We start from the raw sequence: 26,436 nt of genomic DNA, 5'->3' as shown, positions 1-26,436 counted from the left end.
GTCCCATCGCCTCACATCTCGGGGAGCTGGTTGATGCTGACGATTGTGCGTGAACGCTTCTCTTCGCTTTGGATGATGTAGCTTGACGCGGCTTCTTGGTGCTGGTTGCGGAAGAGGCTCACGTCGGATATGTTTACCCCGGGAAGCGACGTAGATATGAATTGAGAAGCCGCAGATTGCTCCTCAGGGAGCACAGCTAGCAGATGCAGACTCATGGGACTGGGATGTGCTCCTTCAGGGTCGTGTCGTTGCAGCTGCGATAACACTTCTAGACTGTTTGCCGTGTTTCCTCCTCTTCTTCGCGTGAGAGCTTTGGCGCGTAATTTCTCATCTTCTATGGGGAAATGCGGGACTCTGAACACTCGAGAGTTAGCAAGCTTCTGATTCTTGGGGTTGTTGCAGAGCGTTGATACATACGTCAATATGGTGTCGATGTAGACGGCGCCAACGCATACAATATGGTTCTCGGTACCTTCGGACATGTTTCAACGCGTGAAGCGGTATGCGCAAATGACCGTGGTGTTGGCGACAAGTGGAGAAGTGTCAAATATGCCAGGTGATAGGCCAAGCCACGCAGGTGAATAGGTACAGGCCGGCTACGGAAGTAAGTAAGCCCGCTCTATCTGCTAAGGATAAAGTAGAGCGTGCATAGCTAAAAAGAGGCGTCTTACACCCTCTCTTGCAGCAGCAACAGGCTATAATAAATTATAAGAGGGCTATAAAAAGAAAGTAAAGGTGTAGGCTATTACTTCGCAAAAATTACAACTCTTATAGAGCTGCTGCGCAGAAAGTAGCAACTCTATATTGTATTATTAGATATTAGATGTATTGTTAGATAATAACCTTAAAAGTTTAATAATGTAGAGCTAGAGTGTTAAAGGTTACATTCGTTACATGTCCGTTAAACGAAAAACATAACCTTGAATAGTGTTACTAGATTACCTTATACAAGGGAAAAACTAGACAATTAGAAGCCTACGTAGCTATTAGGCTACTAACTTTATAAGCTTGTATTTTAATGTAGGCTCTAGGGTGTTTGGTTTTTTTTTGTATAGGGTGAGATAGTTAGTTAGCTAAGAAATTCGTTTTTAAGGGATGTGAGCCCAAAAAATCAAGTGATATTCAGAATCTTCTACACTACCACCATCTTACCTCTGGCCATCCAGGCCTTGCAGCCCCATAGCCTCTTTGGTAGCATCTATTTTCTCGGCCTCACCCTTCTCCCTAAGTGCTACCTTCTCTACCTCATCGAAAGCCTTGAGTGCATCGCCATACTGTTCAAAGACACCCTTCCTGTAGCCCTCACAGATCTTCTTGACAAAGCCCTCCTCATTCCATCGCGCCTCAAGGAAATCCTCAAACTTCTCCTGTGGAGACGAACGTTGTACGCCCCAGGCAGCTTTGTACGCGGCTCCAAGAGCGCAAGCATTTCCTCCAATCTCAAGCTTGTATACACCGTCAGACCCACCAAGAACTTGACCGGCAAGTTCGGCGATGGCGGGGTTCACGGCACCACCGCCAACCATGTAAATTCTGCGGGGTTGCGCAGGGAGGGAGCCCTGGGGTTCGACAAGGGACTGAGAGCGCAATCTCAATGACAGGAACTGCGATTCGAGGATTGCACGGGCGTCGGCTTGAGGAACGGGCCAAGATTTGTCCTCCGTCTTGCCTTGGGCAGCTTCTGGTGCTATGGGCGAGAGCTGATTATCTTTGGAAAGGAATCGCCATGTTCCTGCCTTGACGTTTGGTACAATTTCTGGTCGGGGGAAGAAGAGACCTAGACGCATAGGATCGGAGGGTTGGGCTTGGCCAAGTGCAGGAGTTGTGAGGGCTGTCTCGTTGAACTTGTCCCAGGACTTGTCGGATGAGCCTGAGGCTTTGTTGATGGCGTCGCGGATGTGCTCGCGTGCTAGGCCACCATTCTTGTAGCAGAGCATGAACATGTAGAGGCCTGCTGTAGTCGGGTGGTTCATGAAGTGGTATGCTGGGTCGGGCCTATACTGTGGTGTAGACATGAGGAATGTTGTTGAGGTCCCTAGCGAGACGATGGCGTCCGACGCGCGTAGAGGAAGGGCTAGGATGGTCGATGGGTTGTCACCGGTGAACGCGATGACCTGAGCCGACGATGGGAACCCGTAGCGCTTGCTGAAGTATGGTGAGACGGTACCGAAGCTTGAGCCACCATCTTCCGGGACGCTTCCGAGCTTCTTCTTGAGGTCCTCGACACCGTCACTGCCCCCAGCTGCAAGCGCAAGAAGATCCTCATGCCAGCGACCATTCTTGATATCCCACAGGTTGGCTCCGCATACGTCTCCGATATCGATGGGGGCGACTTTACCGAGAAAGACGGAGGCAAGGAAGGAGGATACGAGGGAGATGCGAGCGGTCGCTTTGTAGGCTTCGGGGTACTTGTCGTGGAAGCGAAGGATCTGAGGGCCACTGAAGCGCTGTCATGGTGTTAGCATTGATAAAGACTGGGAGGGTGTTGGCAACTTACGTGATGAGCACTGCTTCCAGTAGCTAGGGCCAGGTTCCTCGGTTCTTGCAGTGTCATATCAAAAGCTTCGCACTGCTTCTGTGTACTTGCGTCCTGCCAGTTTGGGCTGAATGGGTGGCTGAAGGCACCCTTCCTCTCGCCCTTTGCACCGCCTTCCAGCTGCTCGAGCAGTGTCTTGCCAGCATCCATACTGCCAAGTAGTGTCTCTGCATCGTTGCTCCAGAACACGGTACCATGTTGCATGCCAGCACCTGAGATACCCTGGATCTTGGAGAAGTCGGCACCCTGCTCCTTCAATCGCTGCAGGACAAGATCAATGGCTTCGAGCCACAGGGCGACGGGCGCGAAAACCTCCCCCTCAGCAGGGTTTGTGAGGACACCCTTCTCAATGCCATATTTGGAAAGATCGGCATCGAAATCGACCTTGGCTTCGTGGATAAGTTTGAGATCGGAACCGACAATGATACCTAGAACACGGCAGCGTCAGTCCAAGCTGGAAGACCAGATGGTGGGGTAGCTCTAGCGGGGTATTCGCACCTTTGAGTTGCTGAGTGCTCAAATCGAAGCCCAAGAACTGATCAGCCATGGTCGAAGTGTGTCAGTGCGGTTTCGAGCTGTGAGGATAATGTTAGGGTGTTATGTTGACGAGACATGGCTAAAATAAGCAGACCATATCTCGTAGTGTTAGAGGTCCCTGCCTCACATCCACGATACGGCTACGGCACACTTACGCAAGACCCACATTGACGGACGCGCTACATCACAGGCAGTTTTGCCGGCGGTGCCTGCAGAAGCGCCAGTACTTTGGCGCGGGATTATTGGATGGCGGATAAATTCGTGCCGAGACATCGTGAGTACAGCTGTGACTTTTTGGAGTTGCATCTCGGCCAAACGCCGATGCCAGCTAAGGAATTTCGTTAGCGTGGGGAAGTACGAGTCTAGAGCGTGGGCCGGGGTTGAATTCAGGTGATGGATATTCAGAATATATACAAGTGTCCCATGTCTCGTATATGCCGCCGGGTAGTTGCATTGCCCAACTCCAGAACGCCCAGCTATGCTTGTCTATAGGTGTACACCAATCATTTCCTTCGCCTTGCGGTGCCATCGGTAGTTTCGTGATCGTGGTCGTGGTCGTGGTCGTGGTGATGTTCTGCCTCGGATTTTTGGCTCGCCGCCGCAGCAGAGTCGCCAGGGATGAACTCGTCGAGAAAGTCTGGTGCTTGCGCCGAGTTGGTTACAAAGCGCACGCGCACCTTTTTCACGCCGCGCACATTGACACCGACGCGGTCCCGGATTGCGTTCTCGACGTCGCGTGTCTGGTCAACAGTCCAAGTGCCAGAAACGCCAATCTCGATATCCATGAGGTAGTTCTGGCCAGCTTTGACACCCTGAATCGCTCGCACATTGACTGGCTCTGATGCGGTAGTGACATCCTTGACAGCGTCAGTCGCTGCTTTCCGCACGTTGTCCTTCATCTCTTGGTCCACGCCGACGTCTGCCAGTTCGAGTAGCGCTTGCTTGGTGTTTCCCCAACCAGCTTGGACAACCATGAGCGAGATGACAAGCCCACCGATAGGGTCTAGCCACTTTGCATTGTTGAGGACGTTGGAGCCGGCGATGAGGAGGAGAGCGACGAAGGCAGTAAGGGAGTCGACGCGGTGGTGGTAGGCGTTGGAGGCGAGGACCGTCGATTTGCGCTCTTTGGCGATCTTGAGGGCTGGAGTGATTGTCAGCGGGCGCTTGCTACGTTATTATGGGTGTCCTTACTCGCTCTGTAGAGCCATTCCTTGATGACAATTGAGCCAGCAGCAAGCCATATAGCATTGATGTTGGGGCCCAGGTCGTCGATGCCGTGGTGGTGGTGGTGGTGTGGTATAAGCCCCCATTGCTCCGCTACCTCAGCGGCTTCGGGGAAGAATTGCTTGCAGAGGGCCAGCAGCGCGGTCCAGCCCATGAAGAAACCGCCTGCGAGCAATATGCCACTGACACCGAGCGAGCCCAGACTCTCCACCTTTCCATACCCGCTGGGAAAGCGGTCCGTAGGGGGCTTGAGGGACCAGCCGACTGTTGCCAGCGTCATGATGTCGCTCACGAGGTCGGTGAGGCTGTGGATGGCGTCGGCAATGAGTGCTGGCAGGCGTTAGTAGACGTTCGTATCAACGCGCCTAGCCATCTCACCCTGACTATTGAAGACGTAGCCTCCGAAGCCCTTGCTGACAGCCATGCCCAGGTTGACGTAGAGGCCAATCTTGGTAATGCGCACGCCGGCGTCATTCTTGTTCTTGGACAAGAGGAAGGTGTTGTCGTGGTTATGGTGGTGATGACCGGCGTGGCCTCTTTTCTGCGTGGCGCCCGTCATGGTGGAAGGGGAAAAGAGTGGTTTGCGGTGGACGGTCGTCGACCAGTTGCGGAGAGGCGCTGTATGCGACGGGATGGCGAGGTACTGGGCACCTTTGGTCGTCGTCTGCGTGCACAGGACGCGCAATTTGGGGCGGCAGGTGGGAGGTTTGTAGGCGTGACGTGATAGGACGTGTCGTCGCACCGAGGGTTGCGTAGAGGAGTCGTGGAGTGAGACGCGTGCACGCTGGCTAAACTGGACACGCAGGCCATGTCCATTGCTGCAGGCGGTGCGCAGTAACATGGGATGTGGTGGCAGCCGTTGCGCCTCTCAGTACTGCGGGATGCCTCAATGCCACTCGCTGCGAATACTTCCAAGACAATTTGGAGCCTCTTTCGCGGTTGCTATCGGCCCTCGAGCCTGGCCTCTCATGGCGCCTTTTGCGTCAACACACGGCAATTGTGGGGGCGCCACCATCCGTCCCACTCACGCAAGATGCACACTACCGCACTTCTAATAGCAGGACCAGGAGAACATAATGCCGGTGTATATTTTCAATCTGCAAGCAATCTCATGCTCTACCTGCCACAGGTGAAAAAAGGGGACAGTCCAATCAATAGTGATGACTTCTGTTGCGACCGATCACGAACGTTACCAAATTTAACAACCGCACACTATGTCATTGCAACCTTCATGCATCACTCCCGTGCCGTCGTCAATTTGCTGCAGGGACATGGGCCTGGAGATCCTCCGCCTTGCGCCTCGGGAGCCGCGCGTGTACGTACGAGTTGGGCCAAGCAATGCACACCTAAAGATAATCGTATCGTGATTACGTTGCCAGCGCGCTTGTTTCCTATTCTAGAGAGCTTATACACAGATTCATAGCCTTGGCTTCGCACTATCGTCACCCACAGGGTCCGTCACGCGAGCCAGTACCCAGTTTACAACGTCGTCCCGGAACACATCTTTATCAGGACTAGGCTCGTCGTGTACTGACAAGGTTAGTGCCAATACCGTGGACTGGGTCAGACATGTACTTACAGCGATGAAAGTGTCCGGCGTACGATTTGAACTCCTTGTCCTTGACTTGCAAGGCATCGAACAGGCGTTTCGAGGCGTGGTAGCTAGTGATACCATCCTGCTCGCCGTGAGCAATCCAGATCCTCGTCACGCCACCCTCTCCGACATTGTCAGGTATGATGATCTTCCCACTGGACAAAGCATTGGTTCGATCGAGCAATCCCGCGAGCCCCTCGAGTGTGCCGGTATCGTGGCAGAGCTCGTCTTCATCGAACCGCTTGCAGACCTCCGGGTCTCGCGAGATGAGTTTTGGATCCAGTTTGTTGGTCAACTGACGCTTTGCCATGAGCTTTCCAGCGACCCTACCGAAGAAGACCGTGATGGGTGATGGCTTGGACTTGGGGTCAAAGTCGATAAAGGGCGACTCCAAGAGGAAGCCGCGAATGTGCTTGAGCACCTCCTCCGGACCCTGTGCGGCATAGCAGAGCGTTTCACCGCCACCCATGGAATGCCCCATCATGAAGAGCGGGACAGGGCTCGGGATCAATGTCTTGATGAAGGAGGTAATGTCGTCCAGCACCTGGGTAGTCGGGCCCGTGTCTCCTCGCTCGGCGTGTTTTGCTACAGATCGGCCCCATCCTCTGTACCTTGTCAGTAGTGAATATTGGAAGCAGTGCACGTGCGCACCTCTGGTCGAACGTATAAACTTCAATGCCTCTAGACGCTAGATGGGGGAAGAAGTCGCCGTACGTGTTGACTTGACCTGTGTCAGAAGGGTATTATTCATGTAGCCAGATGGTCTCACCGTGCTAGAGGCAACGTTAGTCATGCATTCAGTATTGTGTCCATGGGACCCGTACGTCTGAGAATCCGTGGATGAACACAAGTCGGGCTTTGGCCGGACCGTCCGTCTGCTCATTGCGTTAATGTCGATCTTATTGCTATGGCTCCACCATACTTTGAATGTCTTCGTATACAGCTGCTTGCCATCAGCCAAGGCATGGGTGCCTTCCTCGACGGACATTGTGCCTGGATCAGGTAAGAGTTGGAGATATTGGAGGTGTTTGTCGGCTGAGCAGTAGAGTCAGTGACGATATGTCGTGTGTTGGGCAGTGCACGTGCAGATGAGTTCGTGTCAAAGGAGGGTGCAGAGCAATTGCTGTCTTATGGTGTTCAGCTCTCCGGTGGCAGCCGCGGCTCCCGCACGCGTCATAGCTTGCTTAGTACACGACGCACTCGCACATGTCAAACGCGACAGCTCAGCGTGCGACACGATGGCAGTCAGCCCATTCTCGGAGGCTCATGGCCAATGCCACTTGGCTATATTTGGAGGCCCGAGATGATGCCGATGCCGTGGTGAGGGTGAAGTCAGCTAGCCTTAACGGCTGTCGTCCAAGCTCCCGCCCAGTGGATCATCCTGCATAACGCATTGGACCCCTCTACCTGGTGTCCCCACTTACATTTTCCTCGTGGTAAGATACTTTCTTCTTGCTATGAGCCTTCCTGCCCGTCGACTCTTGTCCCATCACTCATTTCAGCGACGACTCTCCTCGCAGAGAAGCATGCTGAGCAGCATGCCACAAGCTCGCTCAGCAAAAGCGATCCTAAGCCACCAAGAGCGCACCGCGACGGAACCGCGAGAGAACGACCTGCACACGGCCACCGTCGCCAAAGTCACGCCCGTCAACGACCGGATCAAGCGCTTTAAATTCGAAATCAAGGAAAAGGACGGCTTCAACGTATGACGATCTCCATCTCGCTCGCGACATGCGCTGATGGATAAGTCAGTTCCTCCCCGGCCAATGGCTTGATGTCTTTGTGCCCGATGTAGACAAGGCCGGTGGCTTCACCATTACCTCGTCGCCCTCCGAAGCCCTGCCGCGGTCGGATCCCGATTTTGTTCCCTACTTCGAGCTAGCTGTCCAGAAGAGCCCTAATAACCCGCCGGCAGCATGGCTGTGGCAGCCGGCGGAGGAGATACTAGGCAAGGAGGTCACTGTGCGTGTAGGCGGAAGCTTCGTGTGGCCTCCCCCGTGTCTGGATATGAAGAAGATTAAGCGCGCCATCTTCATCGCTGGAGGTGTCGGAATTAAGTGCGTCCAGCTCTGCCGTGACCAAGTCGCACGCCTCGCCCGCTAACACCCCACAGCCCTATGATGTCAATGATGACCTACATAAACCAGAACTACCCGAACCTCGAAGTACGCTTCCTATACTCTACCAAAGTCCCTTCGCGCGAAACCGACCCGAGCGAAGTCCTCTTCCTGCAAGACGTGCTCGACCTGTTCCGCATACCCAGATTCAAGGTGACCAAAGACCGCCTTGAGCTTTTCTTTACAGGCACGTGGGACGGGTCAGAGATGGGCACAAATGAAGGTGACTTGATACATCCACTCATGTCTCTGACGCTGCCGCAAATTGACTCGGCTACCGAAGTGCCAGTGTGTGCCTGGACGCATCGCATTGACGATATTGCCCTCTCTAGCGCAGTTGGCAACAGGAAGGAAGCCCAATCCACCGTCTTCTACGTCTGCGGGCCCCCAGACATGACCGACGACATGGTGAAGTTTATCAAGGAGCAGGATAATGTCGCTCCAGAGAGAGTGCTGTGCGAGAAGTGGTGGTAATGGAAAGGTTAAGGTAATTTACCATTGGATAGTTCAAGGCGATCAATACTAGGTTTTGCATTCGACAATGATCCCGTCGCTGCGGCAAGCGCTGTTGTATGTACGACGCTCACACCATTAACTCGAATTTACGCGCCCACAAAGACCGTAAATTCCAGACGGCTCGTGATAGTCGAGGGACTGCTCCACTAGACTAGCTCCACATTTCAAAACTCAGTCTGGGAACCACGGCCATCAACGTTATTCGCGCCACACGCCGTTTCCTGCCCGAGGGCACTGTACGGCACAGCAAGCGATCGCTTGCGCCGTGCAACCCCGCGATAAGGCCTTCCACTTCATCCGACCTCTTACCTTGGAGTTCTATATTGAATTACCCGATTCGTCGATATTAACCCACATTCCTCGGTACAAGAGCAGGGATGGCGCAAGGAACAAGCCGTCTAGCTCCCGCATGCAGCGCCGTCCTGCAAGTCTGATTCGCCGTCACACCTAACAAGCTGTGTGATCGCGCAGCATGCGCGTGCCACTCAGCGCCTGCGATGGCTCTTCGCCCCTCAGCTCCCTCACTGGCGTCGGCTAAGATGGGGGCTTACATGGCTGTTAAGAGCGTGAAAGGCCCCGGAGAGCTGGATGCTGATGCTTTTCTTGTACGTCCGGACCTCGAGCACGAACAACGACTGTGTGCGACCATCGGAGGCTTTTGGTAGCATCTCCAGCTATCGACTTTCGGTTAACGACAATTGCGCAACAAGACTGGACGGCGCAGTTCAGCCTTATTCCGCAACCGCGATTCGTCCGAGCGTAGCTGAAAGCGCAGCATCACGTATACGGCAACGCCCACCACCACACATCACCGTCAAGCGTGACGGCTTCGAACGCCCGTCATGGGTTTTTTTATATCGCGAACATGGCGCCTGCCGAAAATCATCTACTTTCTCATGATTTTTGAACTGCCATTCACTGTGGCCAACCTTGCCCTTTTCGGTATCGCATCGCCAAACCTCTATCGCACCATTTTGTGGAGAGTGGGAGGCGAGTTTGGCTTCAACTCGAAGCCAAGCACCGTTTTGTACGCGGCTGCGAATTACCGGCCAGTAGACACACCTTTAGTATGGAGTAGCTTGTAAGTAACATGTCGAACCAACACTGCAGTCCATATCCTTGCTATCATTCCACTCGACTTCAAAACCTGAATAGTGTACTGACAATCATAGCAATACCCAATACCACCTCGTAATTGGCGTAGTATGCATGTTCTTCTGGCTCGTCAAAACAACCTTGTGGCTCCTCAAGGTCTTCTTCCCCATCCTCTCGCTCCTCCTCCACATCGCACTCATGGCCCTATGGGCATACGGCATCCACATCCAAACGGCGCCCGACACCATTGACCCAGAGCACGTAAACAACGGCGCACCCTGGTACCTCACCAAGAACTGCAACATCGTGGACGACAAGCACATAAAGAGTTACTGCATGCAAGCCAAGAGCAGTTTCGCCGTTAGCATTATCATGCTGTACGTCCCCTACCATCCGTATACATCCGAGTAAAGCGCTAACTCTATCCCAACAGCACCATCTACGTCGTCTTCTTCGCCCTGTCAGCCTACTCCCTCATCCCAACAACCGCACAGAAACAAGCCCACGCCGCCCGCAGAGCCGAAAAGAAAGCCGAGAAGGAGAAGTGGGCCTCATCGCCCTACGACAACGAGATGACTGCCGACGAACAATGGCAGCACATGTGGGAACTCCAACAACTACCTCGTACACCCGGTACCATTGGCGGCATGAAGTCGCCCATGACACCGCGCACACAAGCGTTCAACAACCTTGGCGGCGAGGAGGCTGCACACGGAGGAGGAGGCTACTACAGCAATGTGCCTGCGGGAGGGAACGGCTGGTATGGGCCGCCGCAGCACCAGCCAGGCTCTATAACCATCAGTCCGGTTATGGAGCAGGACGAATACTACTCGCCACATGAGGGCAAGGGGAAGACACCGGGTTGGGGCGGTAATGCGTACTAAGCACTTAACGCTTATCGACGTGCAATCATCTTCTTTTCTTGTCTGGGTTTGGCGTTTGAGCGTGGTTGTGTGTTTTTTTCGATGATACCAAATCTGGGAACTGGGCTTTTCACTCATTATGAGGTGTGAGGTGGAAACGGATAGTCTATCCATTTCAATATGTAACGTTACGTCTTCTGTGACACTGAAATTGATGGCTGTGCTGAGTACTTTCGACGATCTCGTCTGTGTGTGATTAACGTCACACCCTATTGAATGATGGGACTGGGAGAAGAGATTGTGAGGGCTGTAGCAGCTGGAATATGGACGTGCACGTATGCAAAGCCGAAGATGGGTATTAAGTGACTAAGGCGTAGTTAACATCAGGTGTAGGGTGGTTTGATAGGGTTTGGATCGTATTGGCTGTGCCAAAGGGCTGAAGGACGTTGTGGTTGTGGTGACACGAGACAAGCGCGCGAAATACGACCCCGCTTCCTGCATGCCGGGCACCCATGGCATCGATAACGAATTGATTCCTCGTTTTTAGATAGCTCTAGGCAGCAGCTCCTGAGCCAAGGCCATGTACCCGTCTTCTTCCAAATGCTCTACGACATAACCCGTATGGTTCGGCTCCTGCCAAGATGTTATGCGCCAATTGTTCAGATATCGATCTCATTGCGATCTTGAAAGGCAATCACGAAGGCATACCGCTAAAGAAGGGACATGAAGTGTGGATCACAAGATCTTCTGACCCTACCACTATCTGGATATGGAAGTCGCAGTCTGGTTGCGAGTTCTGTGAGTTCATTTTGGCGACAAAGGTCAATTTATTCCCGCGAAACGACTCGCTACAACCACGCTATCTCCAACTTGACCGCGGGAAAAGCCTGATGAGGGTATTTACGAAGTCTGGGCCCGTGACGAAGCTGTCGTCTCATGTCAATATATTCTATGACTTTGAAGACAGAAAGCCCGAGCTTCAGATTGCCAGCCATCCTAGCTTGGTAGTTCCTTTCGGTGTGTCCGCGGAGATGAAAACTCTAGAGCTTCAACCGTCCCCGCTACGAGTAAACGAAGTTCCGACCTGGCTTGATTCCAGCGCTACGAGACAATACCTACAGAATTGCTTAACCCATCATAGTACCTGCAATCAACAGAAGGAAACATTCAGTAGCCGGCCGAGTCAGCTTAGGGTGATTGATTGTCACACACGAGCAATCGTCAGACATTCTGGCGACATCCCTTATGCCGCGTTGAGTTATCGGTGGGGCAAAAGCAAGGGCGAGTCTCAGGATTGGCAAACAGACATGCTTCCAACAAGACTCCCTTCAACGGTAGAGGATGCTATTCGAGTAACCCAGAGTCTCGGCATTCGTTATCTTTGGATCGATGCATACTGCGTTCATCAGAAGAACGAAGATGATTTCAAGCATCAAATCCGCCAGATGCACCTTATCTATCGCTCTGCTCAGATCACGATAATAGCAGCCGGTGATGCGGACGCCAGTTCAGGACTGTTAGGCGTCTCGGTACCGCGGGAGAATGTGCAAACGAAAGGTCAATACAACGAGCTCAATCTGGTCACATTTTCGCCCTGGCCTTGGGCCTTGGTATATTACACCGAAGGATGGTTCAGACGTGGTTGGACGCTTCAGGAAGGCTACTTTTCAAGGCGGAGGCTCATCTTCACCGAGAAACAAGTACTATTCGATTGCGATGAAGGCGTCATTAGCGAAGACCTACAGCATTCTCAGATACGCTATCATTCCATGTTAGAGAAGTGGCAGTCAAATGTGGACGGAGAGATCATCTACGATTTGATTGAGTCGTATACTGAGAGAGCCCTCACCTACGATGTTGACATCCTCAATGCATTCGATGGCATTTTGGGCGAGTTCGAGCAACAAGAGCCACCTATCAGATCATACTGGGGTATACCTTTGCCTTTCGATGCATCCGGGTATCTGAACGGGCTTCTCATTGGGTTGTGCTGGCGCCATGATATCCAGAATGAGAAGATCAATCGCCGGTTAGGCTTCCCAAGTTATTCTTGGGCAGGATGGTTGCACAATCCAAATGCTGTGTATCATATACGAAGAACGCCGAACACGACCCTGGTGGTCCCAAAAGACCTAGCGATCCTATTTGAGAAAAAGGATGGGCTTTTGCAGTCTTTGCAACAGTTTGAGAAAGCCAGTCCGAATTCTACCCAGCGGCACCACTATTCTCAGCGGATATTTGTTTCAGCGCCATCATTCAAGGTTATGCTACGCAAGAGAGCTGTTGTTGGAAGACACCTTGGTCGCGTGGTACATGGCCACGATGCATCGGTATTGCGAGGTGGAGGCCATAACTACTGGTCAGAGATGGCGCGCCTCGACTGCCCATTCGAGAGCCTGGAGTTCTCACATGTTGGTGCTGGAGCGATTGAGATCAGAACTTGCTACGCTATATTTCTATTTCGCGCTGTCGATATGAAAGATCGGTACAATGAACCTGTGGAGACAGTTTTTGCTTTCCTCCTCGTATCCAGAGTAGGGACGAATTGGGAGCGAGTCGGTCTATGGTTGCAACCATTCAAGGCTAAGGCAGGGGCTGAAGATCCTCCAGTGTCTTCATCCTACAAGAAAAGGGACTTCTGGATTGCATGAGCTGTAAATTGGTGCTCAAAGTAACATCTCCAAGCGTGACTTCAACATTGTACGGTCAGCTTGGTGGATATTATTGTGTATAAGAGATTACCGGCTTTCAGTCCATACTCATGGTTTGGAGAAAATCTAAGTACGGCTTCTATCTCACTCCGCACCTACACAAGACGCCGATCTTCCAGCTCAAGACTTGCGGCATGATGCATACCACACTCGCTCCCACACTCATTCCCATGCTCGTGCGAAGCCGCTACTCTACCACTATTTTCACCTCTCTCGGTGCAAAAGTCCGCAGAAAGCTCAATCGTAGACTCCGTATCGGGACAGGTAGTTGTTAATGTGCGGCTACATCCCCTCTTAGGAGCACTACCAAAGGTCGGGGCGTAGTTTGGATTGCCGTAATTACTGGGTCCAATGGATCTTTTGTTTGTTCGGAGAGTGGTGAATATACCGCCGCAGGAGCGCAGGGCGGGTCGGAGGAGAGGGAGGGACGCTAGACGGTGAATGTCAGCGACCTGGTTCGAGGAAAAGCTTCAGCATAGATGACTGACTTGCAAAGGATGCCAGGTTCACATCGCATACTGCCCATATCTGGTCGTCGATGCCGTCGTATGTGAGATCTGGATGGGGGTTTCTTCCAAGGGCAACCGTGTGAGCAATGGTACCGAGTGCTGAGCCGCAGACCCTTCGAATCTATTATTAAGATGTTGATGTATTGGTTTTGTGCGACTTACAATAGGCCAGCTGCGAACATCGCCGCTACAGCAACCTTGCGTGCTGTCGAGATATGCAGTCTGGATATCTCATAGAGCGGACAGAGTAATATCGCGACCTCAAGGATGAAATGAGGTATGGCCGCGGCAAAGAGCGACATCATCGGCGGCAATGTGCACTTGCCTGGGATGTGTTTGTGCCAGAACCTCTGAATCGGCTGACATTGCATCGTGATGAGGACAACCTTGTGAGATCAGCGCACCGTACGCAGAAGTCGATATAGCTCGCCGACTTACCCTGACAATGATCCAACATGCCGAGCAAACGAAAAGGATTCTGATAGGCTGTCGGATCTTTGAAAGTGAAAACGTTCTCCAGTAGAAGCCTAGTATGACAAACTTGGAGAGGCCGACGGAAAACGTGTAGAACCACATGTCTACCCATAGTTCTAGGAAATAGTGGTACACAATCTCATCTTCTGCCATGTCGATAGCGTGTAGTGGCCTTCCAAGTCCCCATCGCATCTCTGGTCACCGTCAGCGCTTAGTTGTTAAGACTGCAGAATGTTACGTACTGTATATGCTGATGAAAGTGAAAGCACTTCCAGTGGACTGCCGAACTGTAAGTCTTGTGTCAATAAAAAGTCGAGTACACATACAAACGCAACTGCGGCCAAAACATCTTCCCATACCAACGGGTGGCTGGTTTGACGGCGTGCAACCAATCGAAAGACAAGCGCGACTGCAGCAGCAGTATAAGTTATAAGCGCCGCTGCGTAGAGTTCAGGTTGTCGGTTGTGTCCCATGGCGGGCCACAAAATGTGTCGCAAAAGGATAACACAGAAGGTCAACGATTGATATCTAGGTATAATGAGACAACGCTCGTTTGTACACTAGCGATGAACCTTGCTCTTTTGGGACTAGCGTGATGTTATACTGAGAATGTTTGGTTTTAGAATGAATGAAACAAGACACTGCATGCAAAGCTGATTCAGAGAATCAGATCGTATTAAGATGGCGAGATTAATGACGGGTCTGCGGACGTAGCGCTTCTCGCATCTCATAGCTGATGCTGGTAACAGTCGTGCAAGGCAGGACAGCCCTTACTCAAATCACAGCCGCAGCGGCCACCAGGGCGGTCGGTTGGTGACTGATAAGCGCAACGCACTCGATAGGATGCATCTACCCCAGAGATCGCGAAGCTGCACGATGTTATGGCTTGGACTGATGTGGATCTTGCCGGGCTCAGGTCACTTTGCAGGATCCCCAACTGCATATTCAGGTGATCTTAAGGTGAGCTATGATGCAAGGCTCGTGTTTGCCGGCAGGCGAACACTTGGGGTTCAGCCAGGATGTTTCGCAGCTCGAACATCTATTTGTTCAGCACGGTCTTACTACGTAGACCCTAGGGACTGATGTCTGAGCAGTGGTGATCATGGTGGTCTCTGCTCCGCAGGCGGGCAGTTGTGTTGATCGATAGACTTGAGATAGCATGCAGGCCGTGTTCGGTGGTATTGCCGCAACTTCTTCTGCATTCTGGTAGACTGTCGTGGGGTTCTCTGCGTGTAAATTATTATGCTGGTGCCAGTGGTAGTTGTGTGCGCATCGCCACACAAAAGCCCTCTCCGTCGTGTATTCGTAAACGCGGAATGAGTGCGCAGTCCAAGAATGCCAGGTATACGCTGCTGATGACCGACCGATTTTCAAATGTGGATCAACGGTCCTGCATCGAGATGCATCTACGGATTGTGATTGTTATTCCGTGTGGGAAGGATCCCATTCGCACGGATCTGTCCGCAGGGCGCCCTGGCGTAACAGCGAAAGAACTCAAGACCAGGTTCGTATCGGACGCTCGTAACGAGGCCTCGGGCCGGTCGTGTATACCGGTTGTCACAAATATCTTCCGATTGGCATGATGTCTTTGTGGCGTGGTTTAAGCCCGTGGGATTCCCTAAATCGAACCATGCCGCATTGCGATCGGTCTTCCTACGGAACTTCAGATGCCATCTCAGGGTCCGCGCGGCTATCATGGCTTGATGCTGAACCCTGGATGTGGAGATCTCCAGTCGTTACTCGTTGCTACTGGTGGACTAACGCCAGACGCAGGCTGAGGTGATTCATCTGCATATGCGTGGAAGATATGCGCAAGATCATTCTGCTGCATTAAAATGCGTGCCCTTTCCAACCCTCGTCGAACCAGAGGCAGATGCGTCCATGGCCGCAGTAATTCATATCCGTTGCGTATATGCTGCTCCTGCTTGGTTTCTTCGATGAAAGCGAGAGCCGCATGGTTGTACGCTATGAGTAAGGTTGCGAAGCACGCAAATGTCCTAGATAAAGTTAGTTAGACATCAACATGTTTGAACGCAGTGACCATACGGGTATAGTGTAAAGTGCGTTCCCATCTTTCTTCCCATGAGTTGCTCGTCCGCGACACTCAGAAGCAAGGCTGAACTCTTTATGCAGTGTCGCGCATGCTCCCTTGTGACGCCAATCGTTTCGTTTTCCTGAGCACTGGCCTCCCCTTCGCTGTTCTCGAGTATCCTAAGTACCGAAGGCCAGCCAAGAACTACATGTAGAGCCATGTACTGAATCCTTAGGAAAGACTTCCTTGAGTCAAACAGCGGCGTCGAATCCAAGGGAAACCGAACGGCAGAAGGTAGATGATGGTACCATTCGCGCACTTGTTTACGTAGCTCGCCAACGACGACGGGTGCGAAGATGACCTGTCCTGTAACTGGAAGGGGCGGTCGCATGGTAAGTGCACGTAGCAAAATTGACTCTGCAGAGACACTTACAGTAACCGACAACTTCAAGAGTCTGTGTCAGGAACTTCCTAAGGCTGATCTGCGCCAGAAAGAAGTAGAAGCCTGAATCCTCCTCTTCGAACTGGGGAAGTGGCACCAATTCATGGAAGTGGCGTAGTCCGATGGGATGCATTTTACATGTCGCCTCAAGTCTAAGCACATATTTACATTAGTAAAGTCTTTCGCTATCGAGGCTAACGATGCAAGCCGCGCTTGGATAGCTTACTCGTGCAGCACGGTGGAGCAAGCCCAAAACGCTCGGTTGAATGCTTCTTGGTCCGATGGGCTGTAGCGTTGCATAGTTCTGGAGCTCAAGATATGCATGCAGTCTCTCGCAGCCTGCGTGATGGAGTTCCATGTCTGCAGTGGTCTGATAGCGAACTTGAAGTACGAAGCTTGCAGTATCCGACACTGAAGGCTAGCTAGTCCGATGCGAAGCGATAGGTGCTCGAGGAGGCGACATCCACGTGCAAAGTACTCCAACCCTGGAGTGAGATTATTCGTATTCTCATTCCAATCTTCAGAGATTGCACCAAGGGCCAGTATCAGAAATGCTAGGCATGTTGATGCACTAGGGTGCTCAAAGCTACTTGAGTCTGCCTGTTCAAGCGCACTGACGCAGGTTCGTTGATCGAAAATAGGTGTCCACCGAAGGAAGTTTTCCACGAAAGATTGTTGGAGTCGTCGGCACGTTCGTCGAGATAGATCCACTGGACGTGAGATGACTGCGTCACACTGATCCGCCAGTTGTTCCCCGGCTAAGATCTCATCATCGTAAAAGTCAGCTGTGTAGTCCCAGCTCTCCACATGGATATAAGAAGGTGCGTGGAAAGTAGTGAGGCTAGGTCTCGGAGTTTTTCCTTCAGTGCTTGTCTGTCGATAAGCAAAGTCATACGATACCGGTGTACCAACTGATGGGACAGACATGGTGGAGTTGTTGATCGATTCAATTGCCATTCGATTAGCGCTCGAGTGTCGTGATCTGGACTCTGGGGGAGGGTGCATATCGCTATGAGTAGACGTGTTGGGTGAGAGTGCTGCAGAACCAGGCGCATATTGATGCGTAGATTCCAGCTTAGCTTCGACCTGCGCCAGTCGTCTTTCAATGCTTGACCAGGCCTCTGATGGGGGACCGACTGATTTTGTGCGGTCGCCAACTGTTGGCTTCCGGTAGGTGCACTCAATTCCGAGCTCAGTACAGAAACCACAAGACTGTAAATGTTAACGAGGGCATATATGAAAACAATTTTGTCTGACTAACCGGCTTCTGGGCGTCACAGCGTGTCTTCCGAAATCTACAAACGTTGCACTACAAGCTATGAGTAATTAATGTCGGAAGTCAAGGGTAGTGTTGCCCACAGCTATCGCTATACGTTTTCTGGGGTAGTTCTCGACGACTGTCAGGCTGCCCGCTGGACTGGTAGAAGGGCGGCCCTCATCGAATGGAAGTCGTGATTGGTCAGATCCGGGAGATTCGCCATGCTTCCGTTTTTCGGCCATGACAGCAGTCGATGATCGGAGATTGATGTAGGCAGCGAGCAAACTGCATGGTGCGGGTGGGTCGCGCTTTCATAGGAAATGGTCGTCTGGAGTGGACGATTCGGCTGGCGGGTGTCGTCCCGTGTGGAGACCCCGCATCCTTGTGTCGCCTGCTGGTTTGAGCAAGTAACCTGCATGGGACTTATCCTACGCAGATGACAGGCCAAGGTCGAGACATATGCTAGGTGGTTATTACACGATAATGTACATGGTCACCTTGGACAAGAAAAAACCTGAACAGGTCTAGAGCCTACATCGGCGTTAGGTCACCTACTTTGCACGTTTTTGTGTTGATGTAGGCTGCAGACCTGTTTAGTGTTTTCCTAGGTTGACGTGTGGTTGTAATCTCATACGGCAGCCCGTGCCAAGGTCTCTTTAGCCTCCTTCTCTTTCTGACATCCGCCACCATTCACGACAACAACAGCACCGACAACACGACATAAGATTATCACGAAGCGCCCAGGCGGGAATCGCGCGACATGATTGCCCACCAAAAGCAACATGCTTGTTGCAGATGCGGAAATCAGGACGACGGATCTCGCGCCCCACGAGTATAAGGTGCACCGAGTCGTGCAGGAGGCTAGAAAAATTGTTCAGCCTCAAGCATGGACAGCTATAGGTAAATATGCCTGACGTTCCACAACGACTCACACTAACCGATGGTTTTACAGAGAATCCTGATGCGTGTTACAAGTCTTCTGGGCGAGGCCCCGGACGCGATCGCCCGGCGCTTGCCGATGGGCCGGGGCACTCCACCAACTCCATATTGTCAGCAGAGGCAAACATCAAGAGAAAGTCAAGATGAGACGACATGGCATCCCTCAGCCCATGATTAGGCAGTCCGTCCGTCCGTCTAGTCCGTCAGCCAGAGCCGGATCACCATGACTTCAGCCATTCGCATTGTTCGGTAATCGTCCACGGGATGACGTTGATGACAAAACCTCAAACCATCGGGCGATTTCCAACCAACGCACAGCCGCGGAGTGCATGAGCATAGACGTCGTCCGAGCCTCAGAAGTAGCAAAACGTCTACTGCCGCCAAATGATTGGCGAGACTGCCTTACATAAGGCTGGGAGGAAGAGTTTTGCTCCACCATGTACTAGCGCGAATTGCGTGATCGCACGTCTTCACCCCCAGCTATCGCACCTTGCGGAGATGGTTACAAAGCGATCCCGATGGCGGCGCCCAATATATACTCCAGGCCGTGGTCGCTCTCCCTCTTCCCACCTCCAGACTCAAACGATTGATAATAGTAGTTTCTCCTGGGAAGCCTCCATTTAGACACCAACCCACAAAGACATACTCCTTCTGGCTTCTCCGCACGTGCCTGTCATACCCCAAACTTCCGCCACACCATCTTGAAGGATGTCGTCACCATTGTTCGCAAAGGTTGACGCCTACAAGCAGCCTACACTCCGCGAGGAGTCTGGCTATGCTTCAGCCGAATCCAGTCAGGAGAGCCTACCTGAGATCTACTTCACGAAGCCTCATTTGAAGTTCATCAACGCCCAGCTCCAGAAGCTTGAGCCGCAAGGTACGTGATGGCACTTTACTCCTGAAAATTTCCTGAACTAACTTGAGGTAGACATCCTCCGATGGTGCATCACATCTCTGCCTGGACTATTCCAGACCACAGCCTTTGGTCTTACTGGCCTGGTCACAGTGGACATGCTTTCGAAGCTCGATGGACCTTTGAAGCACAACATCGACTTGATCTTCCTAGACACTCTCTACCACTTCGACGAAACCTATGCCCTTGTTGACCGGGTAAGGAGGCGATACGGAACACCGGTACACGTCTACAAGCCTGCTGGCTGCGACAACGTCAACGACTTTACTGCCAAGCATGGCGACAAGCTGTGGGACACCAATGACGAACTTTACGACTACGTTGCGAAGGTGGAGCCTGCTGAGCGTGCCTACTCTGAACTCCAGGTCAAGGCTGTCTTGACTGGTCGCCGACGTAGCCAAGGTGGCAAGCGTGGAGACCTGGACATCATCGAGGTCGACGAGGCCGGCCTCATCAAGATCAACCCTCTCGCCAACTGGAACTTCGCCCAGGTCAAGGAATACGTCGACGCCAACGACGTCCCATACAACGACCTTCTCAACCAGGGCTACAAGAGTGTCGGTGACTGGCACTCTACACAGCCAGTAGCTGCCGGAGAGGACGAGCGAGCAGGACGCTGGAAGGGCAAGAACAAGTCCGAGTGCGGCATCCACAACCCCAAGTCGCGATATGCTCAGTTCCTCCAGGAGCAGGCGATGAAGCAGCAAAACGAGGACCTAGCCAACAAGCTGCAACAAGTCTCTTTGAACGTTTAGGGTGATGTAGGATGTCTTGATTCCTACTTGTTGTACCGCATTAGCATGGGCGTTTGGGTTATTTATGGGACATGGCATAGCATGGGGTTTGGGTCACGAAAGAATGGGGTTTGCGGCAGTCGCATCCGATTATGTATATACGGGGCCGAGATACCACCGACGCAGGAGCCAATGAAGCTCCGGCATGAATCAAACGAATTTCCAGCATTGCGCTAGACCTGTCATATACGTGAGGTGTTCCTGAAAATCGCTAAAGCGCAACACAAACTGCAGGACAAGGTGCTCCTTCTCCGCTCCGCTCACGTCACTGTGGTCGCGTCGCCCAACGAAAAGCCGGGTGAGACAGGCTCTAACTATCGCGTGCAATTGCGCAATCGCTTCCAAGATCTGCCGACCCATACAACAACCCGCTTTGTGCCCTAGTCTCTGCAAGCAGAGAAAATCCAGAGAAGCCTATGGTCAACAATCGGGGACATGGCGCCTGAAGTGTCCGTAGAACCCGGGGAATAAAAAGCCCTTTCCACCCGTCCCGCCTTGTAGTCCTTAGTCGCGCATCTTTCTGTCTGAGTGACCCAAAACCTCCTTCGCGAAGCCAGTCTTGTATAGTCAGGAACGACAGCAAGTCTTCGCCGAACTACCCGACCAAATCCACCACCGGATTCCATATTTCTCACTTATTCTTTAGACATGGCGAACGCACCCCATGGTGAGTCGATCAACAGAGTCGCTGGAGTTGGTCACGAATGCTGACGGAGGTGATCACAGGCGGCGTCCTCAAGGACCTGATCGCACGCGATGCGCCCCGACGCAAGGAGCTGTTCGAGGAGGCTGAGAAGCTTCCGGCTATTGTTCTGTCCGAGAGGCAGCTCTGCGACTTGGAGCTCATCCTAAATGGAGGTTTTTCACCTCTGGAGGGTAAGTCGTCATCCCGCAGCGCTAGGCGAGGGGCAGCGAAGGCGCCCCTCGTGTTTGCGATGTTTGCAGCAGCACGGCCCCTGACAGCATGATGCAGGTTTCATGAACCAGAAGGACTACAACGGCGTAGTGTCCGACAACCGTCTCGCCGACGGCAACCTCTTCTCCATTCCCATCACACTCGACATCTCGAAACAGACCATCGATGAGGTCGGCGTGAAGCAGGGCGCCCGCATCGCCCTGCGCGACTTCCGCGACGACCGCAACCTGGCCATCATCACCGTCGACGATGTCTACCAGCCGGACAAGGAGAAGGAGGCCCGCGAGGTCTTCGACAAGGACAACGACGTAGCACACCCCGCCATCAAGTACCTGTACGAGACGGTCAAGGAGTACTACGTGGGCGGCAAGCTCGAGGCCATCGACCGCCTGGAGCACTACGACTATGTCGGCCTGCGATACACCCCCGCGGAGCTGCGTCTGCACTTCGACAAGCTTGGCTGGTCCAAGGTCGTCGCGTTCCAGACGAGGAACCCCATGCACCGCGCTCACCGTGAGCTCACCGTCCGCGCTGCCCGCGCCCGCCAGGCCAACGTCCTCATCCACCCCGTTGTCGGCCTGACCAAGCCCGGTGACATTGACCACTTCACCCGTGTCCGTGTCTACCAGGCGCTGATGCCCCGCTACCCCAACGGCATGGCCGTCCTTGCTCTTCTACCTCTGGCTATGCGCATGGCTGGTCCCCGTGAGGCCATCTGGCACGCCATCATCCGCAAGAACCATGGTGCCACCCACTTCATTGTCGGCCGTGACCACGCTGGCCCAGGCAAGAACTCCAAGGGTGTCGACTTCTACGGTCCATACGACGCCCAGGACGCCGTCGAGAAGTACAGGGACGAGCTCGGCATCGAGGTTGTTCCCTTCCTCCAGATGACCTACCTTCCCGACTCGGACGAGTACAAGCCCAAGAACGAGGTTGAGCAGGGCATCAAGACCCTCGACATCTCCGGAACTGGTACGTCAATTGCATCTCCTTCATTTAGGGTTTGGAAACTAACAATGTGAACAGAGCTCCGCAAGCGCCTCCGAACCGGCCAGGAGATCCCAGAATGGTTCTCGTACCCCGAAGTCGTTCGCGTCCTTCGCGAATCCCACCCTCCCCGCAGCCAACAGGGTTTCACTGTCTTCCTGACAGGTTACCAGAACTCCGGCAAGGACGCCATCGCGCGCGCTCTCAACGTCACCCTCAACCAGCAGGGTGGTCGCTCCGTCTCGCTCCTTCTCGGTGACACCATCCGCAGTGAGCTCTCCAGCGAGCTGGGCTTCAGCCGATCCGACCGTGACAAGAACATTGCCCGCATCTCCTTTGTAGCCGCCGAGCTCACCAAGGCTGGTGCAGCAGCAATCGTTGCGCCCATCGCTCCTTTCGAGGACTCAAGAAAGGCAGCCCGCCAGACTGTAGAGCGATACGGATCCTTCTACCTGATCCACGTTTCTACCCCGCTTGAGCATGCGGAGAAGACCGACAAGCGGGGTGTATACGCCAAGGCGCGCGCCGGTGAGATCAAGGGTTTCACTGGTGTCGACGACCCGTACGAGGTGCCCGCCAACGCTGACCTGACTGTCGACCTGTCGACCACCAACGTCAGGACAGCCGTCCACCAGATTGTCTTGCTCTTGGAGAGCCAAGGTCTTCTGACACAGTTGTAGACATGCGAAAAAGCGTTTCGAAATGTTTTTGGATTTTAACGATTATGATTTGATGGATATGGAATCGACCTGGCTTAATGGTGCCGGGTTTTGAGATGCGCAGTATAGACGATGGGTTACCTAGACACAAGGTTTAGACCATGGGTTATGAATGGCAACTTTGTTGCTTTCTTGATTGCAAGGACGTGGCGTCACAGTGATGGATGTCTGATGTCGATGTGATGACATGAAGCTGTGCGTAGGAAACAAACGCAACATGCACTTGTAGTTGATTCCAGACTGATCATGCTTTTTTGTATGTTGCTAGCAATGTCTCGCTTCAGACTTCTCTCTTGTCCCTCTCCACTTTTCAGACCAACCACCCAGCAGCGACAGCCAACCCCCCAATCATAGCAGCAAACTGCGCGTCTACTCAGACATATTAGCATGTATTCCCGGACCATCAATACTCCCAATCAACATAAATGACGCAACTGGTTGAGCAGCCGAAGTAGCTTCTGCAGGTGCCTGGGTTTGAGGTGTTTAGTGTGTACCCTGAAGCGGTTGTCTCAGCGTCGGAGATGGGCTTGGTCCGGAGCGAAGGTGAGGATGGTGAAAGAGAGAAAAGAGGAGACTTGAGGCGGATGAAAGCAACGCATTGCGGACGGGTTTTTCTTATTGGCATTATTTGGTGGGTAGAAGAAGACGATGTTGGACAGTTCAGGCCTTGGAATAAACAACAGCCTTTGTATGCGGCGGTGTACGTAGTGCGAGAGATTGGAGTTGAGATTGAAGATAAAGTACCATGCCATCACCCACTTGTACATGTATATGTACGCAATCTTCTACATGCATCCAAATCGATAATATTGCATGACTTCACCTTGTCACATTCTTTCCCCGTCGCCTCCACGTACAGTCAAACAGCACAACCCATCTACATGGCCTCAGCCTCCTATCCCAAATCGTCAGGAATACAAGCTACAATCACCTTCCTCTCCAAGAGTACAATCAATCCTGGACGATAATCTCATCGCAGCGACATGTCACGGTAGTGGGCTGAGAGGAACCGTAGAAGGTGCGGGTACACAGACCACATGCGTTGATGCAGGTCCACAAATTGCCCTCTTTTTGGTCATGTGCCGAGTCCTTCGCATGTGTGTTATTCTGGGTGGGTGACTAGATGGCGCGAGGTGGTGTACGCAACGTCAAGCACCATCGCACGTGAGGTGCATCGCAAGGCAGATTGTAGGCTGAGAAAGCAGGCGGTGGCATGTCGGCGATGGGAGCTGTATACAGCGTTGGGGGTGGCCTGTTGATAGCTGTCGTCGTTGGCTATCGTTGGCTATTTGTCGTTCGGCCCACACGCTCCGCCCGTACCGCGCTGAGCTGTCAAGGGCTCCACATCACAACAGTGCAGCGCGACAACCCTCCGACGATGCCTGTTCAACGCACGGCCAGATGCAGGCGTGGGTCTCATATTGCCGCCTCAGGGTCGCTCTCATGATAGCGTCTTTTACCGTACCTCTGTGAGTGATGTGCCATAACGCGTGATTCGTGGAACTGGTTGTGCCCTTGTCACGTGATTCCTTGATGGGTACTTAGTTCCTCCTTCCACACTAGTTAGTCGGTAGACTTTACAATACAATAATACTTGCACCTATATCTCACAGCCCTTGTAATTAATATCCACAAAACTCAACACCCCCACAGCTCAACACCCCCACAACTCAACACTACAACATCGCTAGAAGAACATGTACAAAACGATGATCTCTTTCCAGAGAAGCTCGATGGACTCTTGGGTTATTCAGTCCCGAGATTCCATTATTACCTGAAAGCATGCTGGGAGTTCTGATTTCTATATTGTGGTGGATGGAGTAGGAAGCCCAAGAGATTCTGATGACGCTCGCCGCCTTTATCTAAGGATCGCCAGTAACCAATAGGCTTTTGATGATTATATGCGGCAATGAAAAGAAACGGAATAGCTTCGGTTTTGCTGTGGACGTTTAAGGAAAGATTGCAAAGGTGATTGAACACGACTATGCTGCTGACGTGGACGTAAGAAGTACCCCTGCCTTACAACAATGGCGCCTGGTTAAGAGGCGTATATGAAGGTGTTTATTGTCTGTATTCGCACAAAGACAACGGCCTGAACTCTACTCCCTTCTCTACTCTTGAACGGATCGTCATGATGGAAGCGAAGCAGGACATTGACCTTGGTTAGCTCTACGTGTCGTATACTTTAGATGAAACTAATCTTCCATTAGGGTTGTTCAACTCCAAAGACCACAATGGTTTTGTCTGGCCAGTCAGATACAGTCACGACTACATGCCAACAAATGAAGCGTCCATGCCACCTTTTGTCGACCTGTCCTGCTTCCCTGATCTGAAGGCTGAGACTATCAGTGTTGAGCCAGTCATCAACGCAGTTCAGATTGAAACTGGATACTTGATCAAGGAGTGTGAAAGACTTAGCATGAACAGCATTCCTGTCTTTCCTGTACATGCAAAACTTCCATGGTATTCTTCGATTCACCATGTAAGACAGAACATACACTGGCCAATGGCTGTAGAAGCAACACGAGTGCTGCTACAGCATTTTGCTTCCGACCAAACTGCGACAAGTATATTGAAGAATGGAGGCAAATCGTACTCTGAGATAGCCGCTAAGGAGCTGCCGATGTTACATGATAACTGGACTCGGTTCTGTGCTTATCTGTGGCCGGCTGCAAGCGAGGAGCGACTGAAACTCATCGCTGAGACTATTGTCTACATCTTCATCTTTGATGGTAAGCGGATTCTTACAAGAAATATTACTACTCTAATCACTTCTGGTACAGATGTATGGGAGATGAGTGACGAAAGTACAGTGAGTCGTTCCAAACTGTCGAGGCTCCACATATTTAACAGCTGAATGGCAGATCCAAACATTTCAGAACGAATTCGTATCACGACTAAAGGCTCAAATGCCTTACGGAGACGATGAACCAGTCTCAATCTTGCAGAAGGCCATGCATGCTACTATCCAAGGCCTTCATGATCAAGATGGCATCATCGGTGACGGAGGAGCCGAGGTAGTTGCAAGATTGATGGATTTCATCAATCACCCCCCGCCCCCCACCGAATTCCACAGTCTGAGAGAATTTCTGGACTACAGGATAATCGACGCAGCTGTCCCGTAAGTACGGATCAATAGTCTACACATTACGAAGGAAACTAATTATGAGTTCCAGTTACGTCATAGCGTGTACGAAGTTCTCTCTTTGTTCAACTGTCGACATTTCCAGCCCCAGAATTGCCAAATTTCTCAGGCT

At 52.3% G+C, this 26,436-nt stretch overlaps 10 protein-coding genes across 10 annotated transcripts; 5 read left to right on the top strand and 5 right to left on the bottom strand.

Moving 5' to 3' along the window:
- Positions 1 to 11: 11 nt before the first annotated feature.
- On the bottom strand, positions 12 to 482 carry J4E87_007249 (uncharacterized protein; the record flags this gene model as incomplete). Its single annotated transcript, XM_049378845.1, has 2 exons — positions 12 to 354; positions 418 to 482. The coding sequence occupies 2 exons, from the start codon at positions 480 to 482 to the stop codon at positions 12 to 14; spliced, it is 408 nt and encodes a 135-aa protein (XP_049231507.1).
- A 666-nt stretch (positions 483 to 1,148) lies between these two features.
- On the bottom strand, positions 1,149 to 3,083 carry J4E87_007248 (uncharacterized protein; the record flags this gene model as incomplete). Its single annotated transcript, XM_049378844.1, has 3 exons — positions 1,149 to 2,447; positions 2,498 to 2,964; positions 3,035 to 3,083. The coding sequence occupies 3 exons, from the start codon at positions 3,081 to 3,083 to the stop codon at positions 1,149 to 1,151; spliced, it is 1,815 nt and encodes a 604-aa protein (XP_049231506.1).
- Positions 3,084 to 3,576: 493 nt separating this feature from the next.
- J4E87_007247 (uncharacterized protein) lies at positions 3,577 to 5,107 on the bottom strand (the record flags this gene model as incomplete). Its single annotated transcript, XM_049378843.1, has 4 exons — positions 3,577 to 4,214; positions 4,265 to 4,627; positions 4,676 to 4,940; positions 5,099 to 5,107. The coding sequence occupies 4 exons, from the start codon at positions 5,105 to 5,107 to the stop codon at positions 3,577 to 3,579; spliced, it is 1,275 nt and encodes a 424-aa protein (XP_049231505.1).
- A 607-nt stretch (positions 5,108 to 5,714) lies between these two features.
- Positions 5,715 to 6,879, bottom strand: J4E87_007246 (uncharacterized protein; the record flags this gene model as incomplete). The annotated part of the gene is made up of 5 exons (XM_049378842.1): positions 5,715 to 5,827; positions 5,877 to 6,496; positions 6,543 to 6,612; positions 6,760 to 6,766; positions 6,814 to 6,879. 5 exons carry the CDS (start codon positions 6,877 to 6,879, stop codon positions 5,715 to 5,717), a joined length of 876 nt encoding a protein of 291 aa, XP_049231504.1.
- A 538-nt stretch (positions 6,880 to 7,417) lies between these two features.
- On the top strand, positions 7,418 to 8,482 carry J4E87_007245 (uncharacterized protein; the record flags this gene model as incomplete). Its single annotated transcript, XM_049378841.1, has 3 exons — positions 7,418 to 7,594; positions 7,644 to 7,948; positions 8,005 to 8,482. 3 exons carry the CDS (start codon positions 7,418 to 7,420, stop codon positions 8,480 to 8,482), a joined length of 960 nt encoding a protein of 319 aa, XP_049231503.1.
- Positions 8,483 to 9,366: 884 nt separating this feature from the next.
- On the top strand, positions 9,367 to 10,503 carry J4E87_007244 (uncharacterized protein; the record flags this gene model as incomplete). Its single annotated transcript, XM_049378840.1, has 3 exons — positions 9,367 to 9,605; positions 9,697 to 9,996; positions 10,053 to 10,503. 3 exons carry the CDS (start codon positions 9,367 to 9,369, stop codon positions 10,501 to 10,503), a joined length of 990 nt encoding a protein of 329 aa, XP_049231502.1.
- Positions 10,504 to 16,194: 5,691 nt separating this feature from the next.
- J4E87_007243 (uncharacterized protein) lies at positions 16,195 to 16,783 on the bottom strand (the record flags this gene model as incomplete). Its single annotated transcript, XM_049378839.1, has 2 exons — positions 16,195 to 16,580; positions 16,642 to 16,783. 2 exons carry the CDS (start codon positions 16,781 to 16,783, stop codon positions 16,195 to 16,197), a joined length of 528 nt encoding a protein of 175 aa, XP_049231501.1.
- A 2,772-nt stretch (positions 16,784 to 19,555) lies between these two features.
- J4E87_007242 (uncharacterized protein) lies at positions 19,556 to 20,515 on the top strand (the record flags this gene model as incomplete). Its single annotated transcript, XM_049378838.1, has 2 exons — positions 19,556 to 19,724; positions 19,776 to 20,515. The coding sequence occupies 2 exons, from the start codon at positions 19,556 to 19,558 to the stop codon at positions 20,513 to 20,515; spliced, it is 909 nt and encodes a 302-aa protein (XP_049231500.1).
- Positions 20,516 to 21,202: 687 nt separating this feature from the next.
- On the top strand, positions 21,203 to 23,140 carry MET3 (Sulfate adenylyltransferase; the record flags this gene model as incomplete). The annotated part of the gene is made up of 4 exons (XM_049378837.1): positions 21,203 to 21,221; positions 21,281 to 21,430; positions 21,528 to 22,445; positions 22,500 to 23,140. The coding sequence occupies 4 exons, from the start codon at positions 21,203 to 21,205 to the stop codon at positions 23,138 to 23,140; spliced, it is 1,728 nt and encodes a 575-aa protein (XP_049231499.1).
- A 2,545-nt stretch (positions 23,141 to 25,685) lies between these two features.
- J4E87_007240 (uncharacterized protein) lies at positions 25,686 to 26,304 on the top strand (the record flags this gene model as incomplete). Its single annotated transcript, XM_049378836.1, has 3 exons — positions 25,686 to 25,911; positions 25,963 to 25,991; positions 26,044 to 26,304. 3 exons carry the CDS (start codon positions 25,686 to 25,688, stop codon positions 26,302 to 26,304), a joined length of 516 nt encoding a protein of 171 aa, XP_049231498.1.
- Positions 26,305 to 26,436: the final 132 nt, after the last annotated feature.

The sequence above is a fragment of the Alternaria ethzedia genome (genome assembly GCF_023757985.1).
Source record: "Alternaria ethzedia strain BMP 0044 chromosome Unknown scaffold_19, whole genome shotgun sequence".
Classification (NCBI taxonomy): domain Eukaryota; kingdom Fungi; phylum Ascomycota; class Dothideomycetes; order Pleosporales; family Pleosporaceae; genus Alternaria; species Alternaria ethzedia.
The sequence above is the reverse complement of the archived record's forward strand: the minus strand, read 5'-3'. Positions and strand labels throughout refer to the sequence as shown.